This window comes from Uranotaenia lowii, chromosome 1 (genome assembly GCF_029784155.1).
Source record: "Uranotaenia lowii strain MFRU-FL chromosome 1, ASM2978415v1, whole genome shotgun sequence".
Lineage (NCBI taxonomy): Eukaryota > Metazoa > Arthropoda > Insecta > Diptera > Culicidae > Uranotaenia > Uranotaenia lowii.
The window spans coordinates 197674731-197702680 of record NC_073691.1 but is presented as its reverse complement, the minus strand read 5'-3'; the positions used below and the strand labels follow the sequence as shown (position 1 = coordinate 197702680).

At 41.4% G+C, this 27950-nt stretch overlaps 2 protein-coding genes across 3 annotated transcripts; one reads left to right on the top strand and one right to left on the bottom strand.

Moving 5' to 3' along the window:
* The first annotated feature begins 9634 nt into the window (after window positions 1-9634).
* LOC129739587 (lipase 3-like) lies at window positions 9635-11544 on the top strand. 2 transcript variants are annotated; one of them, XR_008735905.1, is made up of 4 exons: window positions 9635-9755; window positions 9819-10538; window positions 10603-11119; window positions 11176-11544. XR_008735905.1 is itself a non-coding variant. In XM_055731061.1 (3 exons), exons 1-3 carry the CDS (start codon window positions 9657-9659, stop codon window positions 10999-11001), a joined length of 1218 nt encoding a protein of 405 aa, XP_055587036.1. In that variant the 5' UTR covers window positions 9635-9656; the 3' UTR covers window positions 11002-11544. The 2 variants fall into 2 exon arrangements, 1 of the variants encoding a protein (XP_055587036.1); XM_055731061.1 differs by having other exon boundaries at window positions 10603-11544.
* Window positions 11545-26250: 14706 nt separating this feature from the next.
* Window positions 26251-27629, bottom strand: LOC129739751 (lipase 3-like). Its single transcript, XM_055731266.1, has 2 exons — window positions 26796-27629; window positions 26251-26736 (listed from the first exon to the last, which is right to left on the bottom strand). The coding sequence occupies exons 1-2, from the start codon at window positions 27606-27608 to the stop codon at window positions 26350-26352; spliced, it is 1200 nt and encodes a 399-aa protein (XP_055587241.1). The 5' UTR covers window positions 27609-27629; the 3' UTR covers window positions 26251-26349.
* Between the last annotated feature and the right edge of the window lie 321 nt (window positions 27630-27950).

Sequence of the window (27950 nt, the reverse complement as noted above, 5' to 3'; positions counted from 1 at the left end):
CACGGTATGTGAAGTGCTTGCACTCTTACTTCACAATGGCTATGAGGATATTCCGTTACATTTCTGTGAAGTTAATCAGCGGAGAACCCAAGGAAAAAACCCTCGTTCGAGATAGGACCTTTGCAACCGTGTCTAGTGACCCGGCCTTAAAATCGTCTACGTGAGAAGATTCCTCTGCAATGATGACCCAATTACCCTAGAATATGTTGCGATTCTAATGCTAAGGGAGCGGCGGTAGGTTACGCGATTACACATGGTGTGTTGTGACCCGGCATTAGAATCGACGACATGGGAAGATTCCTCTGGTTGGCTATGACTCAATTACTCTAGAATATGTTGCGATTTTAAGGCTAAGGGAGCCACCACGATGCATTGGTCCTCGGGTTTTTTCACCCCCGACTCCGGGAAGATTGTAACCATTCATTTAATGGTTACAATAAAAATTGTGATTTTTGGGCCAGTTTGGATGAAAACATTGTAAATATTGTAAATAAAAATTATTGTTAGTAAATGTCTAAAATTAGGATAAGATATCTACATGTTTGTGTGATGTCTTGTCCTAATTTTAATAGCAATCGGCTGGTGTCACTTAGGGATTAAGTTTTTGTTTATTTATTTATTTGTTAAATTTTTCGTTATTTATTCATTTATTTATTTATTTATTTATTTATTTATTTATTTATTTATTTTTGCCGTAATCATTCATTATTTATTTAGTTAGTTATTTGTTAGGAATTAGTTTTGTTAGTCTAGTATAATTTGTTCTGGAATGCACGCTATAAAAAGAGATGTTAGAAAATAAGACACCAGCCCTCTATATGTCAGTTCCTGTATTGTTCCTGTCATGTTGCTGTCATCGAAGGGGACGAGAACATCACCGACGGGAAATGGGAACAGGGCTAAAATGAGAGGCAGAAAATGTATAAATAGAAGGAGCTCGCAAGACGCGAGGCTTTTTATGCAAGTTCCGGTCCGAGGTGGAGCAGCAACTGCGCGGTCACACACCAAAACGTGACAATCGTTCGTATCCGCAATTGGGTGGCTCTGACCCCCTTCCCACGTTACATTAGATCCAGTTGTGATCTGTATAGTTTTTTCAACGGCCAGTTGGAAGACTTCACGTCGTTTTTCCCCAACTGGTCGGTCGAGGTGGCTTAGTGAAGGGAGCCCCAGTACATTAGTTTTCCCCCAGTGTCGCTAATCACCATCAGCCCTTTGTTAAAGAACACCGGTGACCCGTGAGTGCTTTAGGTCGTGCAAGTGACAGTGCCCCGACTACGTTACAACCCCCAAGGGGCACTTTAGGCTGTGGTGAGACCTGGTGGGAATTCCCTCTGGGAGTTCCAGTGCCGACCAACCGTTACAAGCCCCTCGATAGTCGTGAGACACTCGCGTGGTTTTATCGTGCACGAACTCTATAGCTCCCCGGACCGTGTAGTGAACGACAGGCCTACGCCCAACAGGCCGAGTAGTTGCTCGGATTGCCCGAAGTGCAATTCGACCTGTTCCTGAAACTGCCCTGTTCCTGTTTTCATCCGGATCCCGTTACGTCGTTCCTGCAGTAGTCCCCCAACGAGTCGACCACCGAGAAACGGCCGCAACGAGTTCGTCGAGTTTGAAAAATAAATGCGCAAGTACAAAATTAAACCCCAAAATCTTACCACATTTTCTCTTGGTTCATTAACCCCTAAAATTGAAGAACACTCACAAAGAAAAGTGAATTGAAAAGTTTTTAAAATAAAAGTTATGTATGGTCTTTCTTCATCCAAATTGTTGCGTCTTAATTAAAAGTGCATTCCCTAAAATTCAAAATTATTCTTTCTTGTTGTTTGTTTCTGTGAAGTTCAAATTGGTTTTAAAAGTCCGCCCAAGAATCATAGTTTGAATTGTTATTGTTGTAAAATTTCTCCGGTGATCAATACATTTTCCCCTGTTGAGCTAGCGCAGGGAAGTAGGGTCAAAACGACTCTAACAAATTCCCTTGCTTGAGTGCATTTGCAGTTGCATTCTATCAGCTGTTTGTTCGGCGGGGAAAATGCATTCCGCTGATTGCTGCTGATGATGAGTACTATCTACAACGAAATTCGTGCGCATTTCTTCTCGCGATTCGCCGCGTTACGCGCTCTCAGCCGAAGTGACGTTGCTACCTATCTCATTGATGAGCGTTATTATTTTCGTGTATTTTTTTTCTAAGTGTGATTGCAGTTCGCCGTTTGCGGTTCTATTTGAAGTATGTAGATAGGAACGGATGCAAATGCATTTCGCTCAAGTAATGGGAGAGTGACTGAACTTGCGCGTTTCTACTTTTTTTACGGTTACGTGTTGCATGAACTCACGTAGGTACACTATAATTCTTATTTGTAATTGGGGGATATTAATCTTTGAACTCTAATTGGGGTCTAATAGTTGATTGGGAAAAATATTAAACTGCACATGTCTCTATTAAATTGAATAGGAATGTCTTAGATTGGTTCGCAGTATTCAAACAAACTATTTCTTAGCTTTTTCTCAGTCTGTGTTTTCTTGCATCTCACTCAAGTGAATGAGCTGCAGTTTTTTCTACTAAAAATGCACCAACAGCTTATCTGGAACATTTTGGTTTCAGTTATCGTGATTTTTATTAATGGGGGGGCATTTATTCGCAAGCCATCTACTGAAAATAGAACGATTATCGCATGGTGGGGCAGGATCAAGACATTTGAAACAATTTAATCTGCATACGATCGACATCTGAAAGCTTGCAATAAATTATTTCTTATTCTTTATTCGATGTTATGAACTTGAGAGCAAATCAAGATGCTTTAAAATATTAAACTGAATATGGGATTGAATTACATTAAAAAAAACTCATCATCAATTTTTCTTAGCACAAGTTATTTGGATTTTTTTTTTCATAAACTCCACCAAAATTAATCAATCAAGCAATGCTGCTGACTGAAATATGCAATTTTCCAGGGTCTGAAAATAAATCGCTGTTTACTAATAAGCCCACTGTATCGGAAAAACAAACTCTTCCAAGTGTCATTATCCAAACAAATGTTGATTTATGTTATTTTCCTACCACTGTTAATATCGAGAACGATTCTTTTACACGGTCCTTAAAGTAGGCGATGACTAATTGACGTCGCATGTGTTTTTTTTTTTCGTTCTACTAATAATTCCAATAATTTCCGTTTTTTGATTTAGTGAATATAATTAATTGAAATAAAGTGGTATCAACGTGTGGCCGGATATTCCCAGTAAGGATGGCCACCGAAATAAGTGCTCCTCATTTAAGGAAATGCACGCTCGTATTTTTTCAACCATTAATGACTTTTCTTGAACCATTTTTTGCGATTTCCGATAAAACTGCCATTATTGCTGTTTTTCAATCATGACGTACGGTTCAATTTTAAGCATTTTATAAGTTCTAATGAAAAAGTCAAAAAATGGTTAAATTTCCATCGTTAAATCGCCATCTTTGCAAGCGAAATTGTTTGTTTTTACAGCTGTGCGGTGAATTCAACCTTTTGCTCTGAAGTCAGTGCGTGGTTGTAGCTTATTTAGTGGATTTTACAATTTATGATAAACATTATCAGATAATAAAAGGCGTAAGTATGTTTTGGATTACAAAAAAAGTGTTTATAATGAAAAATTTCTAAACCGCATAATTTTGTTTCTTGCAGTTTCTCGGCAGATCCAGAATTGCATTCGACAGCTACATTTCAATTCGATGGATAATCTACAGTCTTCTTCAAAAGGAATCGGATCAGATGCTACCGGGAAATAATATGCTAGAGCTTCCGGAAAATTATCTGCAGGAGCAGACAATATTATGAACGATAGCTATGCGGGAGGTGATGACTCTTTTGCCTTGAACGAATCCGACCTCAACGGTAGAAAAATGTTACCTCATCAGAACGACACGGACAGACGAGACGGAGACTGCCGGTAGTTTCAGGAATGGCAATATTAGCTACGAATCACTCATCTTAAAAAAGGTAAGCCTTATTAACATTATATTAAATTATTTCAACCCGTCTTTTGATTTCTTTGCATCATATAAACGATTTTCTATTTTTCTTTCAATTGCAGTATCCCGATTCGAAAGTTGCGATTAGAACCCAGAATTAAAAAATGAGTGGAACGGGTACAGGGTCGAGTATTGTGCCAGTAACCTGGGGAGGAGACAGCGTTCGCGAATGTGATGGCAGCAGAGGCCGACGAAATGTGCATCTTTTTATTGACAGCTACCGCTATATATTGCCTTTAAGACATGTATTTAGAAATAAAACACGGATTTGTACAAATAAGGATTCATTCTTGTCGTTTCACATTCATTCAAGTGGTTTCCCCAAGAATTTCTGCTCATTTTTCGCTTTTTTGGGTATGCTTGAAAAATAACCATAATCCGAGTTCTCCTCGAAATCTCATTTAATGAGTTTTTGCTGAAAACTCATAAAACGACTTGAGCCACAAAACATCGATTATGGTTATTTTTCAAGCATTAATGGTTCAATATGGCCGAGCGTGTGGAAATGGACTTTTGCGATTGCGGATTGCGCTTTTTTTTTCGTTCGTGTCGGTACTTGGATTTCGGTTTTTATTCAATGGACCTAAAAGTGGTTTTTCACAGTGTATAAATTTGGTTTTTAAGTGTATAAGTTTGGTCTTGTTGAATCCCACGATTTCAGTGCTAAGTTCAACTGCTTAAAATGTAAAAATAACGGTAATGATCAATTCGACTTTAAAGATTTCGGACAGAGCAAATATGAAAGCAAATGGGGGCTCGGGATGCCGGATCCTTCTGTAACAAAAAATGATGAATTTCACGGTTCTGAAAATTTTAAGTGACAAAAAGTCAATTCCAGGCATTAAATTCAGGGTCAGGGGACGGTCAAAGAGGTCGTCAGTGTCAACAGATTAATGTTTTTGCGATATTGGCATTAATATACCTACATGGGATTGTGATGAAAATTAGCACATAGGTGTTTTGAAGGACGAGCAATCGATTCTAGGTACATATATAGAGGATAGATGAAATTAAGAAGTAAAATAAATTATAAAGTATAAAAGTTGAAATAATTGAACATACTCATATTCTTATCTTGGTAGTAAAAGAACGTAAAATTGTTAAGGTTGCCAGAATTTTTTCCACTTCCATCCGGGCCTAGCAATTCCGGGCATTTTTTCTAAAAAACCTGGCAAAATCCGGGCATGAATTACAATTTTTTAAATCCAAAAACCGGGCAAAATTTAGGTGTTATTATATATAAAAGCAAAGAAAAAAATGCAAAAAAAATAAATTAATATTTTTTAATGTAATTTCAGACTTCCAAAAACTTTTAGGAACACTTAATTATTTAAAGGTTTATAAAAGTAAATCAGCGAAATTATTTTAAACAACCGTTGAAAATTTCCATACCGTTAATCGATTTTGCTGAAACTTACTCAAAAACTTTGATTTTTTTTTATTTCTTTGTGAAAATTGTGAAAATATCCGGACTTTTTTCACGATATCCGGGCAACCGGGCCGGACCGGACTTTCTCGAAATTTTGCATCAAATATCCGGGCAAACCCGGATAAAACCGGGCAATCTGGCAAGCTTGAAAATTGTGCTTTTGTGTCTGATCGTGCATATTTATGAGAGTTGTTAAATGAGCGTGTAGAGAAAAAACGACAGTTATTCAGCGGCTATTATTGTAAAGGGTGGTGCTTTATATGAATTCCGTTTAAATTGATTGGAAAGTGGAAGTTGGTCTAAAGTTTAAGTGAAATAAAATTAAAAAATGAACATACCCAACCGGCGGATTCGACAGTATCAACTTTAGGAACAGGGGTTGGCCAAAACGGTCGTCCATATCAATTGTCCAATGTTTTTGCGATATTGGCGTTGTTATACATTGGATTGAGATGAAAATTTCAACACAGAAGTTTTGAGGGACGCTCAATTGCTTTCAGGTTAAAAATTTTTAGTCAGGGAAGGGGTCGGCAAAAGGGTCGTCCATATTATCTGTTCACTGTTTTTGCGATATTGTCTTGATTCTGCATAGGATTGTTACGGAAGTTAGCACATGGGAGTTTCACAGTAAAGGTAATTGATTTCAGGTGTCAAGTTTTGGATCGTGACCCACAAAAAAAGGGTTCGTCCGTGTAAGTTGTTCACTGTTTTTGCGATATTGTCGTGATTATGCATCGGATGGAGATGAAAATCTGCAGATGGGGGTTATGAAATATGAGCAATTGATTCCAGGTAGCAAGTTCCGGGTCACGGGTCGGCAAAAGGGGTTGTCTATATTAACTGTTCACTGTTTTTATGTTACTGACGCTATTATACATATGATTTTTATAGAAAACTAGCTGACCAGGTGTGCTTTGCTACACCTTCCAAAAATTGTTGAAATTTGTGGTACCTAGTTATTTAACTTTTCATTTATTTGCAGAATTTTTTAATTCATTTCCAAAAACATTAAAATGTTTGTTCAAAAGAAAATTGCTACTTTTTTTTTATTTTGTAATTTTATTTTTTGAAATCCGTGTTTACATCGTATTTATGACTCTGAATTTCTTTGCATTATTAGTTTATAAGTGATACCAAAATATTTTTTTATATGCATGGAATTTCCGTTGTCCCTTTTAAATGTGGAGAGAATAGAAACATTTTTTGTAACAAAATAATGTCATGGGACATTTATTTTACCTATATATTTGGTCTCGAATTATTATAAAAATTGTGAGAGTGACCACCTCCCCCATTCCTATATACCTAATAGAAGAAAGGGGGATCTCATAACATCAGAAAAACACTTCTTTCTTGTATATTAATCCTATCCCATGTCATATATGGCTCCATTTTCGATAAGTTCTCGAGTTATTCAAAAAATGGGTAACTCACTCCTCACTTTATACCTCCCCTGGCAAAAGAGGGGGATCTCAAACCATCGAAGAAACATTGCCCGTACAAAAATATGCTCCCATGCAAATTTGGTTCCATTTTTTCGATTAGTTATTAAAATATTAAAAAAAGTGTATGCGTGACCCTCTTCCCACTTTTTATCGTTCCACTGAATGGATTGAGGAGTGCTAAAACACCGAAAAAACATTTCTTGTGCTCGAATTCTCTCTCATGACAAATTCTGTTCCATTCGCTCGATTGTATGGTTATTTCTGTCATATTTGGTTCCATTTGTTAGATAAGTTCTTGGATTATGAAAAACAATCATATATGAGCTCCCGTCTCCCTAACTGTATTCCCAATTGAAGGAGAAAGAAGTGTCACAAAAGGAAATAACAATTTTACGTATCCAAATACTTTTCCATGCCAAAATTGTTTCCTTTTGCTCTATTAGGTCTCGAGTTGTGCGAAAAATTTAAAAAGAAGTCCCCCTATCACCCCACTGGTAGGAGGCAGTAGTAGTAGCCCCTTCCCCACTTTTTATCTTCTTACTAGAAAAAATGGAGGGGGACCAAATATTCATGGAACTATTTATCGTCCCCAAATACCCTTCCAAGCCAAATTTGTTTTCATTTGATCGAATAATTTACAAGTTATGCAACAGAAAATGTATGAAGGCCCTCTCTTCCCTTCCTGTATCTCCACTGGAAAGAGGGAGAGGTCTGAAATAATCATAAAACCATTTCTCTTATTACACTACCCTCCCATGCCAAATTTAATTCTATTAGCTTGATTAATGCTCGAGTTATGTAAAAAATTGTAAGGGAGGCCCCCTCCATCCTTCCTATCTCAACACTGAAAGGAGGATGGGGTACCAAATATTCTTAGAAACATCCCTCGTACCCAAGTACCACCCCATGCCAAATTTGATATCATTTGCTTGATTGGTTCTCGAGTTATGCAAACAATTGTCTTTTGTTTGGGAGGCCCCTCGCCCCCTTCATGAAAAAGGGAGGGGTCTCAAATTATAATAGGAACCTTTCCCTGCCTCCAATACCCTCACCTACCAAGTTTCACGCTGATCGGTTCAGTAGTTTCCGAGTCTATAGGGAACAGACAGACAGACAGAAATTCATTTTTATATTTATAGATATCGCAAAAGGAAGTTTTAAGGTACTACGTAAAATTGTTTTCAAATATCGAATTTCTGGCAATGGGTCGTCCACATTAAAATTTCAGTGTTTTGTGCAATAATTTTGTGGAAGGCAGTTAATTGATACTTGGTATCCAATTTTAGTGCTAAGGTCAGGCAGAGGAGTCATGCATATAAGCAAATAGTACATTAGACTGAGTCGATTTGGGGTCATTTTTGAATTTCTCAAACCCTGGGGTCTAAAAAGCCTCGTCTTGGTCCAAAACTCATCCATGATTTTTTGCAGAATTTTTGAGTAACGTTTACATGAGAAAATTTGAACTTTTAGGTTTGTATGGCAAAATTGTATATTTTGTACTGAAAAATCAACATCATTTTTGTTTCTTCTGTGGAACCGAGCCAGCTGACAGTTTTTGTGCCAATTTATAAAATTCCAAAAGGAAATTTTCCGCTTAACAACTTAGTAGAATATCATAACTTCGTATCTTATTAGGCAAAAAAGTTATTAGCTGTTTAACAGAGGTATGTCTTTTCGCATTGATAAATAATAAATTTAATTAACATCACTCCTGGAGTCTCGCGAAGTATAGCATGAAAAGTAGCCGTGCAATACCTCGCCAGGCACCCAGCAGGGATGTCAATTGAATTTAATGGTAATCAATGCGAAAAGACATACCTCTGTTAAACAGCTAATAACTTTTTTGCCTAATAAGATACGAAGTTATGATATTCTACAAAGTTGTTAAGCGGAAAATTTCCTTTTGGAATTTTATAAATTGGCACAAAAACTGTCAGCTGGCTCGGTTCCACAAAAGAAACAAAAATGATGTTGATTTTTCAGTACAAATTATTCAATTTCAATTTAAAAAATGACCCCAAATCGACTAAGTCTAATAGTACATGTTTCTGTCATAATGTCGTAATTTTGCAACCGATCGGAAAGAAAGCACTCTCACATAGATTTTTTTTGAATAACCAATCAACCGTTTAATTTGAATTTCAAGTTGAAGGACAAGAAAAAGTGGCAAGTGGAAAGTTGTTAGCCCGAAAGTATTTTGGGTCCAATAGACTGTAGACCGAATGATAATTCGGCCTAAAAACTTTTCGAACAAAAAACCATGCGGCCTTACATCTATTCGGCCAAATAACCTTCGGCCTCAGAGTTTTCTGGGTCATCAATCATGAGTTCAAGCTTCAGAAGGTCACAATATACAAACAGGTCTTCACTTGGGGGTCTGGGTCACTTCAATGCGATTGAAAATCAGCTGATGCAAGTTCTCATGTTATTTTTTTTCCTACCACAACATATGAATATTTCATCTAGATTAACCTGCGGTTATCAAATCCTTAATTTTGCCCTCATTGGCAAATTCGGTTATCGATAAGAGCTTACACCCCTCGGAATCCCACAGATAACCGAAAAAAACCGGCCAAACAACCGGTGGTCTCGAAGAGTCCTAATCTTATCGCCCCCCCTATAGCACCCTCTAAGGGTTGACGTAAATGGTTAACTTTCTTCCAGACTGTGGTCTCCCCAAAGCGAAGATAAGCTGCTCCAGTCGGGGGCCTATAAGAACTCGTGCCTCGGGAGGGTCCGATAACAGTTTAACCAGTGCTAGCATCGTAGAATGAAACAGTTGATTATCTTGTGTGCCATCCTAATTCTTGCAGTCAATGCAAACTCGGATATCCATCCAGATATTATAGAGGACGCGCATTTAGATGCGGTAAGGATAGTTTGGTCGATTGATTGAAAGACGTTCTAAAACAGTTGTTTTGGGTCTCCACAGCTAGGACTTCTTCGCAAGTACGGTTATCCAGCAGAAGAGCACATCGTAGAAACCGATGATGGCTACCTTTTGGGAATTCACCGCTGTCCCGGCAGCCCAATGTCCCCGCCAGCCTTCGGTAAGCCCGTAGTCTTGCTGCAGCACGGAATGTTGAGCTCCTCAGCAGATTACATCCTGATGGGTCCGCAGACCAGTTTGGTGTACATGTTGGCCGATGCCGGATATGACGTTTGGCTAGGAAATGCCCGAGGAAATCGGTACTCCAACCGCCATCGCTCTCGGCACAACGAGACTGCACAGTTCTGGGACTTTTCGTGGCACGAGGTCGGCAGCATCGACATACCCAACGTTATCGATTACATTCGAGCAAGAACTGGACAGCAAGCCATCCAATACGTTGGTCACTCGCAGGGAACAACTGTGTTCTGGGTGATGATGTCCCAGCATCCGTACTACAACCGACGCATCAAGTCAGCTCACTTCCTTGCCCCAGCTGCCTACATGCACCACACCCGTAGTCCTTATGTGATCTTCCTGGCCACCTTCCTGCACACCACGGAACTGATGCTGCAGATGATGGGAACCCACTACTTCGCTCCTACTAACGAGATGGACATCCAAGGTGGACTGCAGAACTGTCACGATGGCGCTCCAAACCAACAAATGTGCACGATTCACACCTTCCTGATTGCGGGCTTCAACTCACAAGAAGTGAACTTTGTACGTAGTCTCCATCAAACTTTGTCTTGAAGTTTCTAACGTTCTCTTTTTCCCTCGGATACAGACCATGTTGCCCGTTATCCACGCTCACTCACCGGCTGGTGCTTCGGCCATGCAGATGATCCATCACGCTCAGACCGTCCGATCACGGATCTTCCGCCAGTATGACCACGGACCCACGATCAATCTGGTGCGCTACGGATCGACCATTCCTCCGCGGTACAACTTCGCCAATGTTCAGTGTCCCACGTTGCTGTACCACAGCACAAACGATTGGCTAGCTGCGCCGGAAGACGTTCAGCTACTGCGTAACGAACTTCCCAACGTTCACAAGCAGTATCTGGTTCGGCAGCATTCCTTCAACCATATGGACTTCATCTGGGCCATCAACGTTCGGCCGCTGCTGTACGACGAGCTTCTAGCGGATCTTAACGCTTACAAAAACGCGAACCCAGTTGGATAAACTCCTTTGAAAAAAGTATCAAAAATATCTCGAAATCGCAGAATAAACAAATTATGGAAGAATTGAAAAAAAAACTATTGGAATGTTATCGAGTTGCTTAAATTTACAACCGACACCAGTGAGTAGCCAGTAGATTGCCGATAAGAAAGATTTATGGTCACATTTCTTTCGCAGAAACTGAGGTCGTAAATAACAAGTGGTATGTAGAACGTGCGCAACACTGACGTGACGCCAATTCCCGTGACTAAGCTATAAGCGGTTTAACCCGAAGAGCTTAGTACGCGTGAGGCGGCAAATTTTCCAACCTAAGCGGCTGTCATCGAAAAATCTTGTTAAGAATGTGATTCAATTTTTTTTTGGTATCCTGAACACACATTGGCTTCGACTAACATTCCATCGCTTTTACTCAGGACTCAAACCTTCACTGCTAGTCATCGGTCTTAAATGTTTTCGGAAACTATCGGCTCTAACAATTGTGGAGCAGTTTTAAACTTTTTAGTCTTAAGAAAACTTGGAAAAAAATAAATTATCGAACTAAAACAAGCAATAGGTAATTTTTTTAACTGTAGGGGAGAGTGAGGATACTTGATCCCTGGGGATACTTGATTCCTAAGCTATATCTCGAAACTGGAATGTCCTACAAAGATCAAATATTCTAGAAAAATGTGCCAAATGGAGCAAAACAACAATTCCTTATTCTCAAAAATTTTTAACAAAATAATTTTTTGAGTTATTGAACTTTTTTTGAAAAATTTCAAGAAATGTGACTCCTAGATCTTTTTTCATCACTTTAAAATGTTCCTTACATGGGAAAATTATGAAAAAAATATTTGTTCCAATGTATCAATCGTTCGAGCGTAAAATGAACTTCATAATGCCATATTTTCAAAGCAATGGAAAACTCTCAACTTTTTTCGGAAAAAGTTTTCTAAAATGTTGATTATGGGTAAAACTGATCCCCTAGATTTGGGTACAATTGATCCCCCTTCCAAACGGCGTATTCTTCTTCTGAATTGATCGTTATGATTGCTGATTACGAAATTACTAATATTTATCCAAAAACTAATATTTATCCAACAATTGTCTGAAGAAAAGAGCAAAAATAATTAATTTTCTCTTAATTATAAAAAATAGCGCCTTTAAGTATGCAATGTTAATAGCGTTGAGACAAAGTTATAGAATTTTCTTCTTATGTCTGCTATAAATTGTGAAATGAGAACAAACATGACCAAAATAGTCAATGAACATTCTATCTTGGGGTTTTGTTTGATTTTTATATAAGGATTAGGGCTTCCTGAATAAAATATCAAGTCTCCTTCGAAAGGGGATCAAGTCTCCCCTAGCTTCAGAAAAATCGCAATTTTTTTACTCCCACGTAAATGCTTCTAGTTCATCAACGGGTTCAAGTATCGTTCTAATTTTTGGAGCATAGAAACTTGAAGTTACAAGCTGTCAGAAAATGTCAAAGACGGCGCGTTGCTAAATTTTTCCAACAAGTTATGGTGAAAATAAGAAAAGGGGATCAAGTATCCCCACTCTCCCCTACTGATTGTGTCTTTCTTATAATAGTAAAAGCTGTCTACGTTCATAAAAACTTGGCGACTTTAAAGCAGCTCGATCCCTGACCCGACGAACCTTTAGGAATGAAAAATCACTTTTGGGAAGGGTTCACCAACAAAATCCAATACAGCACCCCATCAACAATCTGGTGGTCTAAATGAGAAATCCTTAACGGAGGATCGCCTACCAAATCTTGCCTAATAGCCAATATATCAACGACCCATTAACACTAGTTGACTCCTTCTGTAGATACTTTTCATCCGTCTCGGCCCCATCTACTTCATCACTTCTCCCCATTCTACAACAACCCGGACTACAACAGCTGCTTCACGTTTTACGAACTGGAGTTCGCAGATGATATCGGCTACCCCTGCTTTAAAAATCTATCCATACTGGACCAATTGACGTTTCTAGAAAAATCTCATCAACAAAATCTGGTTAGAGGGATCCCTACCTAACATTTGGAAGATAGGACTGGTGATCCTACCTACCTACCAAAGGGTCCAGCGCCGATTGACCGGCGCATAGAGCTGAGATAAAAGATCTCCACTGCTGGCGATCCGGAGCCAGCGTCTTCACTTGCTGCCAGCCAAGGTTCTCGTCAACTGTGCGGATTTCAGCGGCTAGACTTCGCCGCCACGAGCTTTTGGGCCTGCCTCTTCTTCGATGCCCATCTGGATTCCAGTCAAGCGCCTCTCTGCAAATCTCGTTTTCATCTCTTCGCAGCGTGTGCCCAATCCATCTCCACTTACGTTCCCGAATCTCGACTTCCAGCGCCTTCTGATGACACCGGCGATGAAGTTCAACGTTTGAGATCCAGTTGCCAGGCCACCAAGCGCGGATGATGTTCCGCAGGCAGCGATTCACAAAAACTTGCAGTTTTGGTGATCCCCATCCGAAAACTCAAACTGAACCTGAACCTAATCGAAAACTTCCGCCCTATTACTCTCCTCAACTGCCCTGGGAAAATAGTGGGGAGAATCGACAACGGCTTTCGCTCAAATATCAAACCTCCACGGTGGAGTCTCCCAAGCGTCGGTCATCGACCCCTCTTCCTCATAGTCATTAACTCCCTTTTCCAGTCCACCCCTAAATAATACCATCTCCACCTTTATCTATGCCGACGACATCCTCCATGTCACCAATATCTTCAAACGTTCAGCAACGCAACAGATTTTATGCAGCAGAACATTCAACCGCGAAACCCAACTAGCATTGGCGATCGATTTGACAGGTTCATTGAACGAGGTTTCGTTAGAGTCTAAGCAAGGACTCCGACCCTACCTGGTGGGCATATCTGCCACGTCCGCCTTCGTCTTCGTCTTCTTCATGATAACCTTCAACCGAGTTCAACAATCTGGCTCATTGCACCACGCTCATTGGGTCCATGCGGAGGATGGACAACTGCCTTGCTTGAGATTCCTCGGTTTTCTTGCGTACAAAGGGTGGGATCCTTCTTCAGCTTTCGTTCGAAACCACTCAGACTCATGAGCGCCATCGGGCACCTGACCATTGCTATGCTGTTCCTGGTTGTTAAGTTTACGATGGCAACCTAGTAAGCCTTCAGGGTGTGCGTCTCCACTAGGTTCGTAAATGGTTCAACCGAGGTAAGATCTGAACGCCATTGGTTCGTTGATGTTTTCAATCTTTGACTCCAAATGGACGTTGTTGAATCCGATCAGAATCTACGGTTCGTCTCCTTCTTGATTTGCCATGTCCATACCCTAAAGATGCGAATGTTGACTGGTGATTTCCTTGAAATTAATACGCTGTCTTGGAAGGCTCAGCTTCTTCACGGTTCGTGCTTCTTTTAATACTGAACGTTGTCCCGTTATGCCACCTGATACCTGTAGTGTCAGGCATATTGGATTAGGTTCTTAACCTACAATATTACTCGTCGACTCCAGCGTTAGTGGCTGTGGTCGACTTTTAGCGTTCAGGCTATCGACGATCTCCTCCTCGATAAGCGTCGTAGACGAACCTTCGTCCAAGTAGGCAGCAGTTGACACTGATCTTTGTTTGTAGTGGAGAGTGATCGTTATAATCCTGTAACTTATCGAGCCCTGCTCGGTCATATGGGTGTGATGCTGTTCCGTAATTGACTGTATCCTTTGAAGTTGGCTTCGTAATTATACTCCGGTGCACCAAAGGATGACAGGCTCCAACATTGCAGTTTATCTTGAACCTACATCAGCACATCTTCGTGCTCACTTAGGCACCGTTCGCAGTTTGTGCTCTTCCTCCATCTTCAGCCGTTCCGTACAGCTCATACTCCGGAAAATGTTGCAGTTTCTGACCCGATGTTCATCCTTCTTGCTGGCCCTTATTCTGCGCCGTGCGTGATGTGATGATAGTCGATTCACCCAAGTCACTCTATTCCAGTAGTCGGTTTAGGTGAGGATTGTCACTTCGGATGAACTTTGTGAGTTCTTACCCTATTCTCGTAGTCACCGTGGATGAGAATCGTCGCATTCGGGTGACGATTTTAGCTGACAATTGGCGGTACATTTTCAGGTGACGACGAGATAGAAATTTATTGAAAATTACGAAAATTACAGTAAAGCGGAGTTGTGAGTTGTTGCAAATCAATCAAAAAAATATACCCAGCATGTTTTAAAGTTTTCAATAATCTATAAATTTATAAACGGGTTTTAGTTGAGGAGTTTTTAAGGGATTTGTGCTAAATTTGGCTGAATGATATTTCAAACTGTTTTTTACCGATATCTAAGTTTTTTTTGTAACATCTTTATTTGGCTCATATCTTTAGGCTTAAGGAGTCAAACTCGTTTTGTTTGTTAAAAATTGTGTGTTTAAATCTAGTTCATCATGTTGTGTCGAAAATATTCGATCACAAAGGGGACATCCATACTGTTCCGTTTCCTGTGAAACTTCCATCCGATGAGTAAGTTCTTCGTGCCTATCTCTGGCTCTGGTCGAAGGGTAGAGCCTTCCACAGTGCTGATAACAGCAATAGGGTTTACATTGGTGTGGTAGATAAAGGCAAGAGGACAGTAAGGAAGAAAAATACTTTTAATATTAGTTTAACTATTCTTGAAAAGTTATTGAGGAATCTAAATGTATAATTTCCTGGCATCACGGAGTAGGCACTTGAATGAACTGCAACACTTGTAAAGCGCCCATTGATCGAAATCAGCAGAATACATTGAACAGACTTCATTCGGAGACTTTTGAGTGAGTGTGCGTGTGGAGAAATGTTATAATGGAATGAGAGAAAAAACGGTCATTCTTTTGGCGTCTTTCGAGAAGGAAGGTTTGTCTGTCGGTTTGGCTTAGTGAGTTTTAAAAGTCGGTGAATTGGCAATTCCTTTATCGGTCACCACAATTGGTAATTGGCTTAGACTGGACAATATCGTTGTAGGATTGTACCAGTACTTTATCAAAGGATGGGAGAAACAAATCTAGCAATTTTTTTTTGAGATTGTTTTCTTGTGATTGTGGGATGTTCTCTGATATCCTATACAACCCGTAACTTTTCTTCCAAACTATTAGGATACTTTTTCCAGCGCTTCTTCAAATCGACGTAGAATATCACTCCCAGGGGCCAGAAGTCGCTGCGGAAGTCGTACGGTTAAACGGTCGCAGCCTCCGAGGGCGTTCGTCATATTTAGCTCTTCCTCCAGATCCCAAAACTTGGCCATCACCACAGCTGGCTAAGAAAGTTTCGATCTTCTCGGCATCAATGCAAAAAATTGGCCGGACTTTTGGCTTTAACAAGTCAAGTTTTCCGAAGGCAAAAAACAAAAACATAAGATTGACAGTTCGGGGTTCGTCCAGTCACTCAGCTGGGAATGAACACACCTGTCACTTGCTCTCACCTCACTTATAATACCGACTGTCGGAATAAGGTGACAACAGTCGAGTGACACGACAATCATCACGTCACGCGCGGCGCAGAATAAGGGCCGCTGTGTCTTTTGGATCGATGACGAGAATAACCTCGATGGCCTCAGCTACGATATTGTATGTGAAATCCGCGAATGTTCGGACTCGGTCAGCCAATCTCCGGCACAGCACCCATTCGTGCTTCGTTGTAGTCGGGAGTTTATCGACCAGTTCTTGTACTAGTATCGGATTGACGAAGTTATCCTGTTGGTTGACCGCTTCCAAAACTCTTGGACCGCCATCCCGAAAGAAATGAAGGTTTCGAGTCGATCGCTTCTCGGAGCATCCATCTTCCGTACTTTATTCAACGCCGTATGGGTCAGCTGTTCGGGTTTGCCGTAGTGCGAAGTGTTTCGATCACCTGCGGCACGGCCGACGTAGACAATGTTCAGTGTTGCCCGGCTGCAACTGAAGAATATCAAATTCAGTGTAAGGGGCCGGAAGAAGGGGTCGTCCATATTAAAATTTCAGTATCTTAGTGATATTGACGTTTTTATGCATCGGATTGGGGTGGGAATTTGCACATAGGAGTTATTAGGGACAAACAACTGATTTCACTTATCCAAACTAAAATCAGGGGTCGGCCAAAGGGGTCGTCCATATTAACTATTCACTGTTGATGCGATATTGTCGTTATTATACATCGGATTCAGACGAAAATTGGTACACAAGAGTTTTGAGAGATGAGCAATGGATTTCAGGTATTAAATTCAGTGTAAGGGGCCGGCAAAGGGGGTCGTCCATATAAACCTTTCAATATTTTTGCAATATCGTCGTTATTATACATCGCATTGGGATGAAAATTTGCACACGGTAGTTTTTGGGGACGAGCAACCAATTTCAGATGTCAAATGCTTTGCCAAGGGTCTGTAGAGTCCAGTTAAATCATTTCCGATATGGAAACGTTTATTCTTCTATCAAATACTAAGCTTCTAATTTTCACGTTTTCACTCCTAAACTGTCAAATCACTTCCTTCCTATTTTTCAATGCCGTCTTTGATTATACATAAACTTATATTTTTTATTGATGTAGACAATCACAACACTTATCATCGAGGGGCGATCCTACAGGGTCGACGAAAGGGGTCGTCCATAAAAAATAATTTTTCACTGTTTTTAGCAATATTGACGTTATTATAAAATGGATTGCTTTGAAAATTTGCACACGGGAGTTTTGAGGGAAGGGCAATCGATTTCAGATATCAAAGTTCATATAAGAGCCCCCGAAAGGGGTTTAGCTTTTTGGCAATAATTGCGTTGTTATGCAATGATTTAGTCGATATTTATACACGTGGTTTTTGATTCCTGATTTCATATTTAGACGACAGACGAAGTGATCGTCCAATATTTTTGCAATTATTACTTAACAATGCATCTGGAAAATGCTTGGCAATTGACTTTCATAAAAACTGTTCATGACATATTCCAAGTTGAAAGCGAAACGGAGTTCGTATGGGATCAGCTAGTTTATTAATAAAGTGATGCAGTTTTCTTTTATATATTTTGTTTGATTAAAAGGCATTAAAATTCGATTTTCCAAATCATTTAAATTCCAAAAAATGAGTGGAACTTATCTTTTAAATTTGGTAGAGCACTAAATTAGTATTTGATATTACTTAAATGAATAATAGATCTTTGCCATTACAATATAACTGCTTAAACTGGTTCCAAGTAACTGTATCAAGTAACCAATCTTACAAGCAATTCGCTTTTGTCTTTCGTTGAGTCATAAGTTTTAATCGAATTTAAATGCCTTTTAATAAAACAAAATATATAAAAGAAAACTGCAACGTTTTATTAATCAATTAAATGTTTTAACGTTATTTCTATAAGTAAAATAGGTAATTTTTACATAAAATGTGTATTTTAAATCATTCAAATCTCTACTAGTTCCACCGATTTCCGCACTTATTTCAAATGGAAATGGTTCCGCTTATCATCAAAGATAATCGCAAAAAAGGGGGAGTTGCGAAAATGTGCACTTTTCGATGGACGAGCCCTCAAAAATTGCCAATAAAATACACTAAATGCTTTCTATAGAGCTTCAACAACTTTTAAACCCATCATAATGTATGAGAAAAATGTAGATCGTGGCATGTTACAACTTTGTTTCAAAGACAGCGAACCCTTTTATCCAATCTACAACGTGTCAGGTTCAAAAAACTGTTTTTCAAGAGATTTTTTTTACTTTGACTGTAACTCCTGAGGATGATGTGATAGGACTTTGACATATTCAACAAACTTATGTATTTTGATCAGATAAACAACTTTGTCGAAGACATCAAAGCCCTAATTTGAAAAACAAAAAAGTTAGCGTTTTTATCTCACTATCGGTGGACCCCTCGGCAAAAATTTTGATATTAGAATATGCTCCATGTAAAACTGAACAATGTTGCTGGAGACTCCAAATGTCTATCTCTTCATCCCTGGGCGCTATTATTTTGTACAACTAGATTGATGTTCTGCACCACTGTGCATGGGAAGGAAAGGGTTAAGTTTCGGCTTTTACTGCCAGCAAATGTACCTGGACTCGTAAGTTGATGCTTCTTATCTATCGGCTGAGTAGGTTTTTGTAAGCTACAGAAAACATAACAAATAGAAAACTTACATCGTTCCTCTCCTCAGATAACTAACAAATCCTATCGGAATTGTTCGGGCACGGCCGATGGGGGGGGTTCGGATTTCGGGGTATTTCTTCCCGTCTCTCGTCGACGGCATCCACCAGCAGCAGGAAGGTACGGTCAGTCGACACTTAGCACACAACAGCTGTTCACCCGTTCGGGGGGAGATTTTGTTTGCACCTTTTTGATGTTGATTGTATGGATTACCACCACAATTGGATTGCACTTATGTTGCCACTACTTATTTAACCCGATTTCGGATGTATTATAGAGGTAAGTCGCTTGGTCGGACTTAATTATAAACTTTATTGGGAACGAATTAAAATGCCGTGCGTTCAATTCAACTTATTGATCTATTCTACTTAATTCTAAAATGGCTTACTACACTATTATTTCAGACTCTCTATTAATGTTGCGAGAGAGTCATGCTTATCCTAAGGTACTTGCACAGATAATGGTGTTTGCGAACAAATTGATTAAAGTGTCAAGTGAACATAAAAAGGACACATTACAAACAGAAATCAATTTAAATTCCTGATCGGTTCAGTATCGATCATTCCGGCCACCTTGAAACTGCTGGCGATCGTTTCAATAACCCATATGCCCAACGGATTGCTGCATGCTTCTTCGGCTGGATTCGAAGGCACGGCTGGTATGTTGCTCATCGAGGAAACTGCTTCGACTCAGCGTCGGAACTAGGGATCGATAGTGGGACCCGGGTGATCACTCGGCTGAGAACTCATTCGGTTGGACCAGAAGATACGGTTGACACGTCGCACATCGAAGAACTTCGTCGCAACATCGGAACTGGTGCAGAATCTGTGAACGACAAGAGACCCGGTAGAACGAACAACGGAGGATAAGGTTATAGGAACGCTTATCACCTGTTAGCGCCCTTTAAGCGCGTTGAGCAACGTTCGGCGTGCTCTACCGATCTTTGAAGACTCTGCTGTTGATACCGATGTTGTTGGCCGTTCTCGATGGTGGCCCATGAGATGCTGCGACGATGTACGATAGTTGGTGATCTGGAATCGACAAAAGACCCGGTAGATGGAACGATAGGAGAAAAATGATAGGAACGCTAATCACCTATTAGCGCTCCGTTAGCGCGTTGAGCAACGTTCGGCGTGCTCTACCGGTCTTAGAAGATTCTGCGTTGTGGCTTGGTGAACGGCGATGAATACGTGGTGACGATGTAGTGATAGTGTAGGATAGGTAGGATATGATCTATTAGCGCTCGACATGCGCAGTGAGTCACATTCGGCGTGCTCTGCCGGTCTTTGTAGAAGGATCTCAATAATGATGAGGAATGAAGGACGTCTAAGGATCTGGAAGCAACAAAGACCCGGTAGATCGAACGATATGGATGAAATGATAGGAACGCTAATCACCTGTTAGCGCTCCATTAGCGCGTTGAGCACGTTCGGCGTGCTCTACCGGTCTTTGTAGCCTTTTCTGGTCGTCGGTGGTTGTGACAACCATCTCGCTGGGCTGTCTTTAGTCCTAAAACCGGAACGACTCCATCTCGACCTGGATGAAGCTGTGCAAGGCGATCTAGTGACCGTAAGGTGGCGGAACAGGGCCGGTATTTCAGCGACGACGGATCGTAACACCATGCAAAGTCGGACGGCTGTAGGTTACTGGAGAGTTCGCTGACCGCATTTTGCACTCCCGGCATGCGTCTCCAACTGGGCCCGTCTGTACCAATCTGGATAGCAGTTGTACGTTTAGCAGCGGCAGTTCTCCAACGATGCTGTGGCGACTTTGACTATTGAGGTACCCGGAACGGTTCTGTTGGCAGAACAGGTGCACAGTACTCCATAGCGGTAACAGAGTGCTGTGTGGCGAAAGGGACAACGTAGCAGCAGGATCCACAGACAGCGTCTTCTCCTTCGTCGTTGACCTTAGCGGCGCTTAGATAGGTGGCGGACAGTGAATTTTGTTGAACGACGGAACCGACGAGCAGCGTATCTTTGAGCGCGTACCCTGAGTTGGGCCCACAGGATGCGTTGAATACCACGCGTTCGTTGGTGGTTTTGCTGGCTTCCTTGATTTGGCAGATAGCAGTGTGGTTTGTAGTCTTCAACAGGATCGCTCTGGTGCGCTATTCCGAATTGGTCGTTACTTCCAGGAATCTTGTGGTGTGTATCTCTGGTGGAGTTTCGATGTGTGGCATTCGTTTCGTAATCTCCAAGGGTGGTTTGTGGATCCTTGAACCGGGAATGGTGGGTGAAGTATCCTTGATCGTGGATTTGAGTGGTGGAGGGTTCAGCTTCCATTCTCTGTTTTCCATCAGTGGTTTCCATTGGCCGGAACTCCCCAGGGATCGTTTCTCGGGTTTGGTCAACGGTGGAGAGGAAGCACGCTTGCGGTGCGGTGGTGGAGCTGGAATCCACTTTGCCAGAAACTGTCCAGCCAAAGAGGGTGTCCACCAAAAACGGAGAATTATCACCAAGAGAGTGGCGTACGCCTGTGTGGAACTCGTGGTAACATTCTCCACCGATGATCATGTCGATTGTTGCTGGAACGTAGAACTGAGGATCCGCCAATGGAACCTTTGGCATTTTCCAGGCAGTTGTATCGATCGGGGATGTGGGAAGATGGGAGGTTGGCTTCTTCATGACGAGGAAATCGAGTGTGGTGGAGAAGTCGCTGTTCCTGGATACGATTTGGGCAGCTAACTTGTTCCTGATGCGCTTGACTGACTCTCCAATTCCGGCAACTGCGATGTCCACGGGTGTTTGTCGGGTGGCGAGCTCGTTCGCCAGCTTCCTGGTGATAAAGTTGGACATTGCTGCGGAATCTAAAAGAGCTCGTGCTGGAATCTTTCTGCCGTATCGGTCGACAACTAACAGCGCAACTGTCTCCAATAGAACCGTCGAATTTGAATGCACGGATAGGTTTACTGTTGGTGGGCTAAGCGATCTATCGGGGCCTGGATTTGCTTGTGTGGCTTGTGATCTCTCGGGTGAGAACTCATTCGATGGTGCTACTGGATCGTGCAACATCGTATGGTGCTTCGCTTGGCAAATCCTGCACAGGAACTTAGATTTACAGGTTCTAGCCTGGTGGTTCCCGCGGAAGCAATTCCAGCAAAGACTGTGCTGTGTCACAAGCTCTCGCCGTTGGGAGCTTGACAGATTTTAAAATGCTGGACATTGGTGAAGGGGATGTGTTCTCAAACAACAGTGGCATGGAGAAGTGCTGAATTGGGTTTCGGACGTAGCTGCGTTCACGACAGATTTGATGAGAGCTTGCTTCTTTGGGATTTGTCCGGCCACCTTGGAAACGGTGAAGCCTGAGGAACGATGCTGTAGATCGCTGTCCACGGATTTCAACATCCGGACTTGTTGAATTAGAAACTCGATGAGCTCGTCGTATTTCACCTCATCCTTCTGTCGAGTATCTTGCTCCCACGCACGAATCGTCGCCGAATCCAATTTATTCGTCAGAATGAAGATGAGCGGAGTGTCCCAATGATCTATCGGTTCACCTAACTTCCCCAGTGCCTTGACGTGTCGCTGGAAATCATCAACCAGTGTGTTGAGGTCTTGTGCGGACTCATGCTGTATCGGTGGAAGGTTGTACAGGCCTCGGAACAGCTCCTTTCTGAGGAATCGCTTGTTGTCGTAGCGCTTTTTCAATGCGTCCCACGTCGACGCATAGTTATCGGCTTGGATATCCACAGACTCGAACGGTTTTCTGGCCTCTCCTTCCAGTGACTGCAACAGATACTGCAGCTTGTTGACGATTGGTATGTCTTCGTTGCAGTGGATCATCGAAATGAAATTGTCGCGAAATGATATCCATCGCGATTCATCCCCGCTAAACTTCGGTAGATCGATTTTTGGCAGCCGATGATGGAAACTGGAAGACATGCTATGAGAAGTCGATGCGTGCATGATCGTCGAACTCAGAAGATGCTCCCTGCTTTCCAGTTTAGACAGCAAAAAACCTTTCGCTCTGCAAAACCGATCCTCGAAATCCGCCCGGAACTCCAGATGCGCCTCGAACCGTTCTTCGCTATCGCCCATTTCGATGTCATTCTGCACGTTCATGAACAACTCGTTGCACTTGTTGAGCGCCTCTAAACGTACCGCAACCTGGCAACAATCTCGTTCGTAGGTGAAATCCGCTACGAACTTCTCCACCACATCTCGTTCGGCACACGCTCGTCGTCTCGTCAGAAGGTCCGCTGCTAATTTTTTCTCCGCCTTGCTAGCCATCACTCAACACCACTCAAATCACACTCAAAAACACCAAACGACCGTAAATGCCACCAATGATTGACTTTTCGGATGCGATTTGTAAATAAAAATTTCCAAAATATTCTTATTTTATTCGAGTTGCTATCCTTTTGGACGGTACTGTAGTCAGCAACTTGTATAAACACCACCAAGCAATGCTACAATCGCCTCAAAATAAACAGGTAAAGCGATTTTGAATTTTTCCAAAAATCCAATTTTTAAAGTGTTGCTTTACTTTTGTACGGTACTGTTGTCTAGCCACTTGCCCAAATGCGTCTCAGCAATGCTTCAGTGTCTCAGTGACCACTGGAAGTAAATTTCAATTTGTTCAAAAACTTTTAATTTTTCAAGTGTCGATGTATTTTTGAACGACACTGTAAAGTGCACCACCCTAAATGCACTTGCACTTGCGCCTTGAACTGACTTTTGGCCACAAAAATGCAATTTGGTTAAAAAAGTTATTTAATTTTTCCTTGTTGCAAAACTTTTGCGCTGCACTGTGTTTCAAAACATTTGAACGGCACTGTAAAAGTTTGCCGTTTGTTTTGATTCTACGAATCCTTTAATCGACTGTTTGGTTATAATTGCGGTGTCGGTTAATTTTTTTGCGCTCAATTTACAAAATTATCCGTTGGCCAAGTGATTAATTGGGCCGTAATAGTTTGTCCGCGGTGTGAAAATCACAAGTTGGCCTACCTTGGGTGTGGATTTCTACAAACCACAACTACTATGGCGCTCGGAAGATGGCGAATGCTGATTCCTCTGCTGGTTCCTGATGAGATGATGTCCTCGAATCCGGCTGCGAAGGACCAAATGTTCGGGCACGGCCGATGGGGGGGGTTCGGATTTCGGGGTATTTCTTCCCGTCTCTCGTCGACGGCATCCACCAGCAGCAGGAAGGTACGGTCAGTCGACACTTAGCACACAACAGCTGTTCACCCGTTCGGGGGGAGATTTTGTTTGCACCTTTTTGATGTTGATTGTATGGATTACCACCACAATTGGATTGCACTTATGTTGCCACTACTTATTTAACCCGATTTCGGATGTATTATAGAGGTAAGTCGCTTGGTCGGACTTAATTATAAACTTTATTGGGAACGAATTAAAATGCCGTGCGTTCAATTCAACTTATTGATCTATTCTACTTAATTCTAAAATGGCTTACTACACTATTATTTCAGACTCTCTATTAATGTTGCGAGAGAGTCATGCTTATCCTAAGGTACTTGCACAGATAATGGTGTTTGCGAACAAATTGATTAAAGTGTCAAGTGAACATAAAAAGGACACATTACAAACAGAAATCAATTTAAATTCCTGATCGGTTCAGTATCGATCAGGAATTTACTTAAAACAATAACTGTTTCGAAACTAATCAAAAGTTAAAAAATCGCGTACTACTGTCAACTTCTTACTCGAGCTATCGCAAGCCAAACAAGATTAACTTCGCGCGTTTTTGCGCACAACCAGACCCATGTAACTTATCGAAAATTCTTTCTATACGCTCAGTGCTGCTCCCTTCTAAGAAGAGGTATCATAACAGGCGACTAAAATAGCTTGTACACCCTCCATGGGGGTCAATGGTTTGAGTATTCAACAACTTCAACGTCAAATAACATACAAAATTATCAAAGCAACCGTTGTTCGTATTCGCACTATTGGTATCAATTTCAACATACTTGTTTTTATGAATTAAAAGATTCCCAATTGAGCATTCAATAGATGATTTTCTTCTCGAACAGAGTAAAATTAGAAAAGCAGAGTTTCGATTTAATTCAAATTCAAATCAATTTTTCTCCGAATGGCTATATATGGTTAATAATTCGTCCAAAAGGTCAACCAAAATATATTTTTACCATTTCAAGCATTGTAGATGGCTCTGAAGTACTCACTTTCAACAGATATACTTTTAAAGCAAAGTTTTTCCAAGACACACATTGGTTACCATGGCTAGATGCATGAATCTTGTTGCCCCAACTCTTAAGGTGGCGTTGCGAACATCAAAAGTCCGTATAGAAGAATTAATGTTCCCGGCAAAGCCCACTTCTTTATCTTGAAGTGACGGTATCTTTGGCACAACTGTCATTGGCTTGTCGAATCTTATGCCAGCCCAGTAAGCTAGGCTGCAGGGTGTTTGGCATGTGTGCCCAGTGATTTTACAACATTGAGAAATCAGTACTTTCCCGGTTAGAGAATATGTATGAGAAGTGGAAAGTGACAAATAGTTATCGCTATTGTAATGGATAATTTGTTTAAGGACTGGACGAACAAACCTGAATAAAGATAACTCCAAATATTCTACCACTGAAACCTGCGTTCCCAACAAGTTTTTTAATCGTCTCTTTGCTCTTTGTCTCTTTACTTCGCCGAAAAAGATGTGTCTTAAAATTTCTGTTTTTTTGTTTCGCGGCTGAGCAAATCGAGTTAGTAATTCGTTCGTCAAACAGTTTCTGGTGTTGAATTCTAATTTCTCTACATTGGAGCTCTCCCGTTTTTGAGCCACCGCAATACTCAAAAAATTCAAATACTCAAAATTTCCGGTAGAAACATGTAGCGTTTTCGTTTTCTCTACTGGCACTGGGCAAACTTTTTCTTCATAAACAAATAAAATCGTCATCCGGGACGACGATGCAAATAGATGGTTGCTACACTCACCCCACTCATGCTTAACCCCAACACTGACAACTTCTACGGGGTACAACCGCCTGCTGAGGTTCAAAACTCGGGCAAAACTGATGGACTTTTGAATGAATAAACGAACACAGTGACAGCAGTATGGGTAAAACTCGTGGAGAACTAGGTTGCTTCTGCTCATAAACGAAAACACTAACCACATTGTCCAAACTGTTTAAATGTCAAAATAGAATTTCGTTCTCAATTTTTCTGGGAAAAAACTATTGTTTAAATGGTAGTCTTGGATCATTAGCAAGGGTTGAATCGTTGAATAAACACAAATTGTAAGGGAGTGTATTTACATATCCTAACTAAATAAACTATTGAAGATTTAAATTCTCTTACAAAACTTTCCAGGTCAGAATCCTCTGGATGATGTCCCCATACAGTAGCTCCCGAACATCCTTGGCAAACAGAAAATCTAGATGGTTGAAGGTGTTATGCTGCACCTGCCGGTGTTCAATGAGATTCGGTAGTGCGCGGCCAAGCTGCAGTACGTCTTCGGGATCAGCAAGATAATCGTTCAAGCCGTAGTGAAACACAACCGGTGTCCGAACTTCCGTGAGGTTGTACTCCGGAGGTTCCGGCATGCCGTATATGAATGTATTTTTGATTTTACCGAAATCGTACCGCCGAAATTGTGCCGTCCGTACGCCTTGAGCGTAGTGCACAATCTGCTTCGTCGATGCACCCGCAGGTGTGTGACCAACGAGGAGGGGAATTATTTTCTGGAAAAGAGGTTCGCTTAGGAAAAGTATTGGAAGTTTTCAAATGCATAATACATTACCAGTTCGACCTGGTCAGGATCAGCTCCTGCCAATTGGAAAAGAACGTTCAAGCACAGATTACTTGTAATACTTCCAGAGCAAAACAGTCGAGCTATATCATGGAGAATACTATTGTTCGGTTTGAATTCGTCAATTCCGAAGGTTTCGAACAGTATGGTTAGGGTTTCTTGGAACACGGATAACACTCGTAGCAAAGGACTCCTCATATGACTCGTGAAGGCCACTGGAGCAAGAGCCTGCATCAGATGTACCTTTTCGTTGTACTCAGGACGCGTTGAAGTCATCACAAAGAAACTCGTCGTTCCCTGAGAATGGCCGACGTATTGTAGCTTCCCTTGCCCCGTAAGATCCAGAACGTAATCGATCATGGCCGGTAGATCGTAGTATCCTATCTCGTGCCACGAGAACTGCCAAAAGGCGAACATATTCGGGGTCAGCGTTTTATGCCTCCTGGAGTATCGATTGCCTCGAGCATTTCCCAGCCACACATCGAAACCTTTTTGGGCCAGAAGATAGGCTAAGCCGTGCTTGGGCCCAATGATAATCCAATCCGCTGAACTACACAAAAGTCCGTGCATCAAAAACACCACTGGACTACCCGGCTCACCCGGAATCCGATGCATCTCCAGCACGTAACCATCTTCCGTTGCGACGTGATGAACTTGAACCGGATACCCATGATGCTGAATCAGCTCCGGAACCAAACGCTTAGCATCAGACTCATCCACATCGAAGTCTCGCGTAAGATTCAAGCCTCGCGATGAGCAAATCAAAACCAGTAAAAGAACACCTGTTCCGCCTAATTTGGTCATGGTTAATGTCTTTGGGAAAAACCATTTGCCAACTGCAATACGGCCAGCCACACCCGGGTCGCTTTATAGTGGAGACGTTTGTTGATAGTTGATGGATTACGGTCCACTTGAAATCCCAGTTACGTATAGCACATAGGAAGTGGCTCCAGCTGCTAGATTACGGCCAAGTGTTTGCCCAATCCTTTGACCTATCTATCTAGCATTGTGCAAGCGGCTTTGTTTTGATTAAGGTCTTCTAGGGAATTTTGATTAAGGTAAGGTTTTCATTTCTCATCTTTTGATCAATTGGTTTTATCGTTTCAATTTAAAATTAGCATTCGTATAATAATGTTTACATCTCTT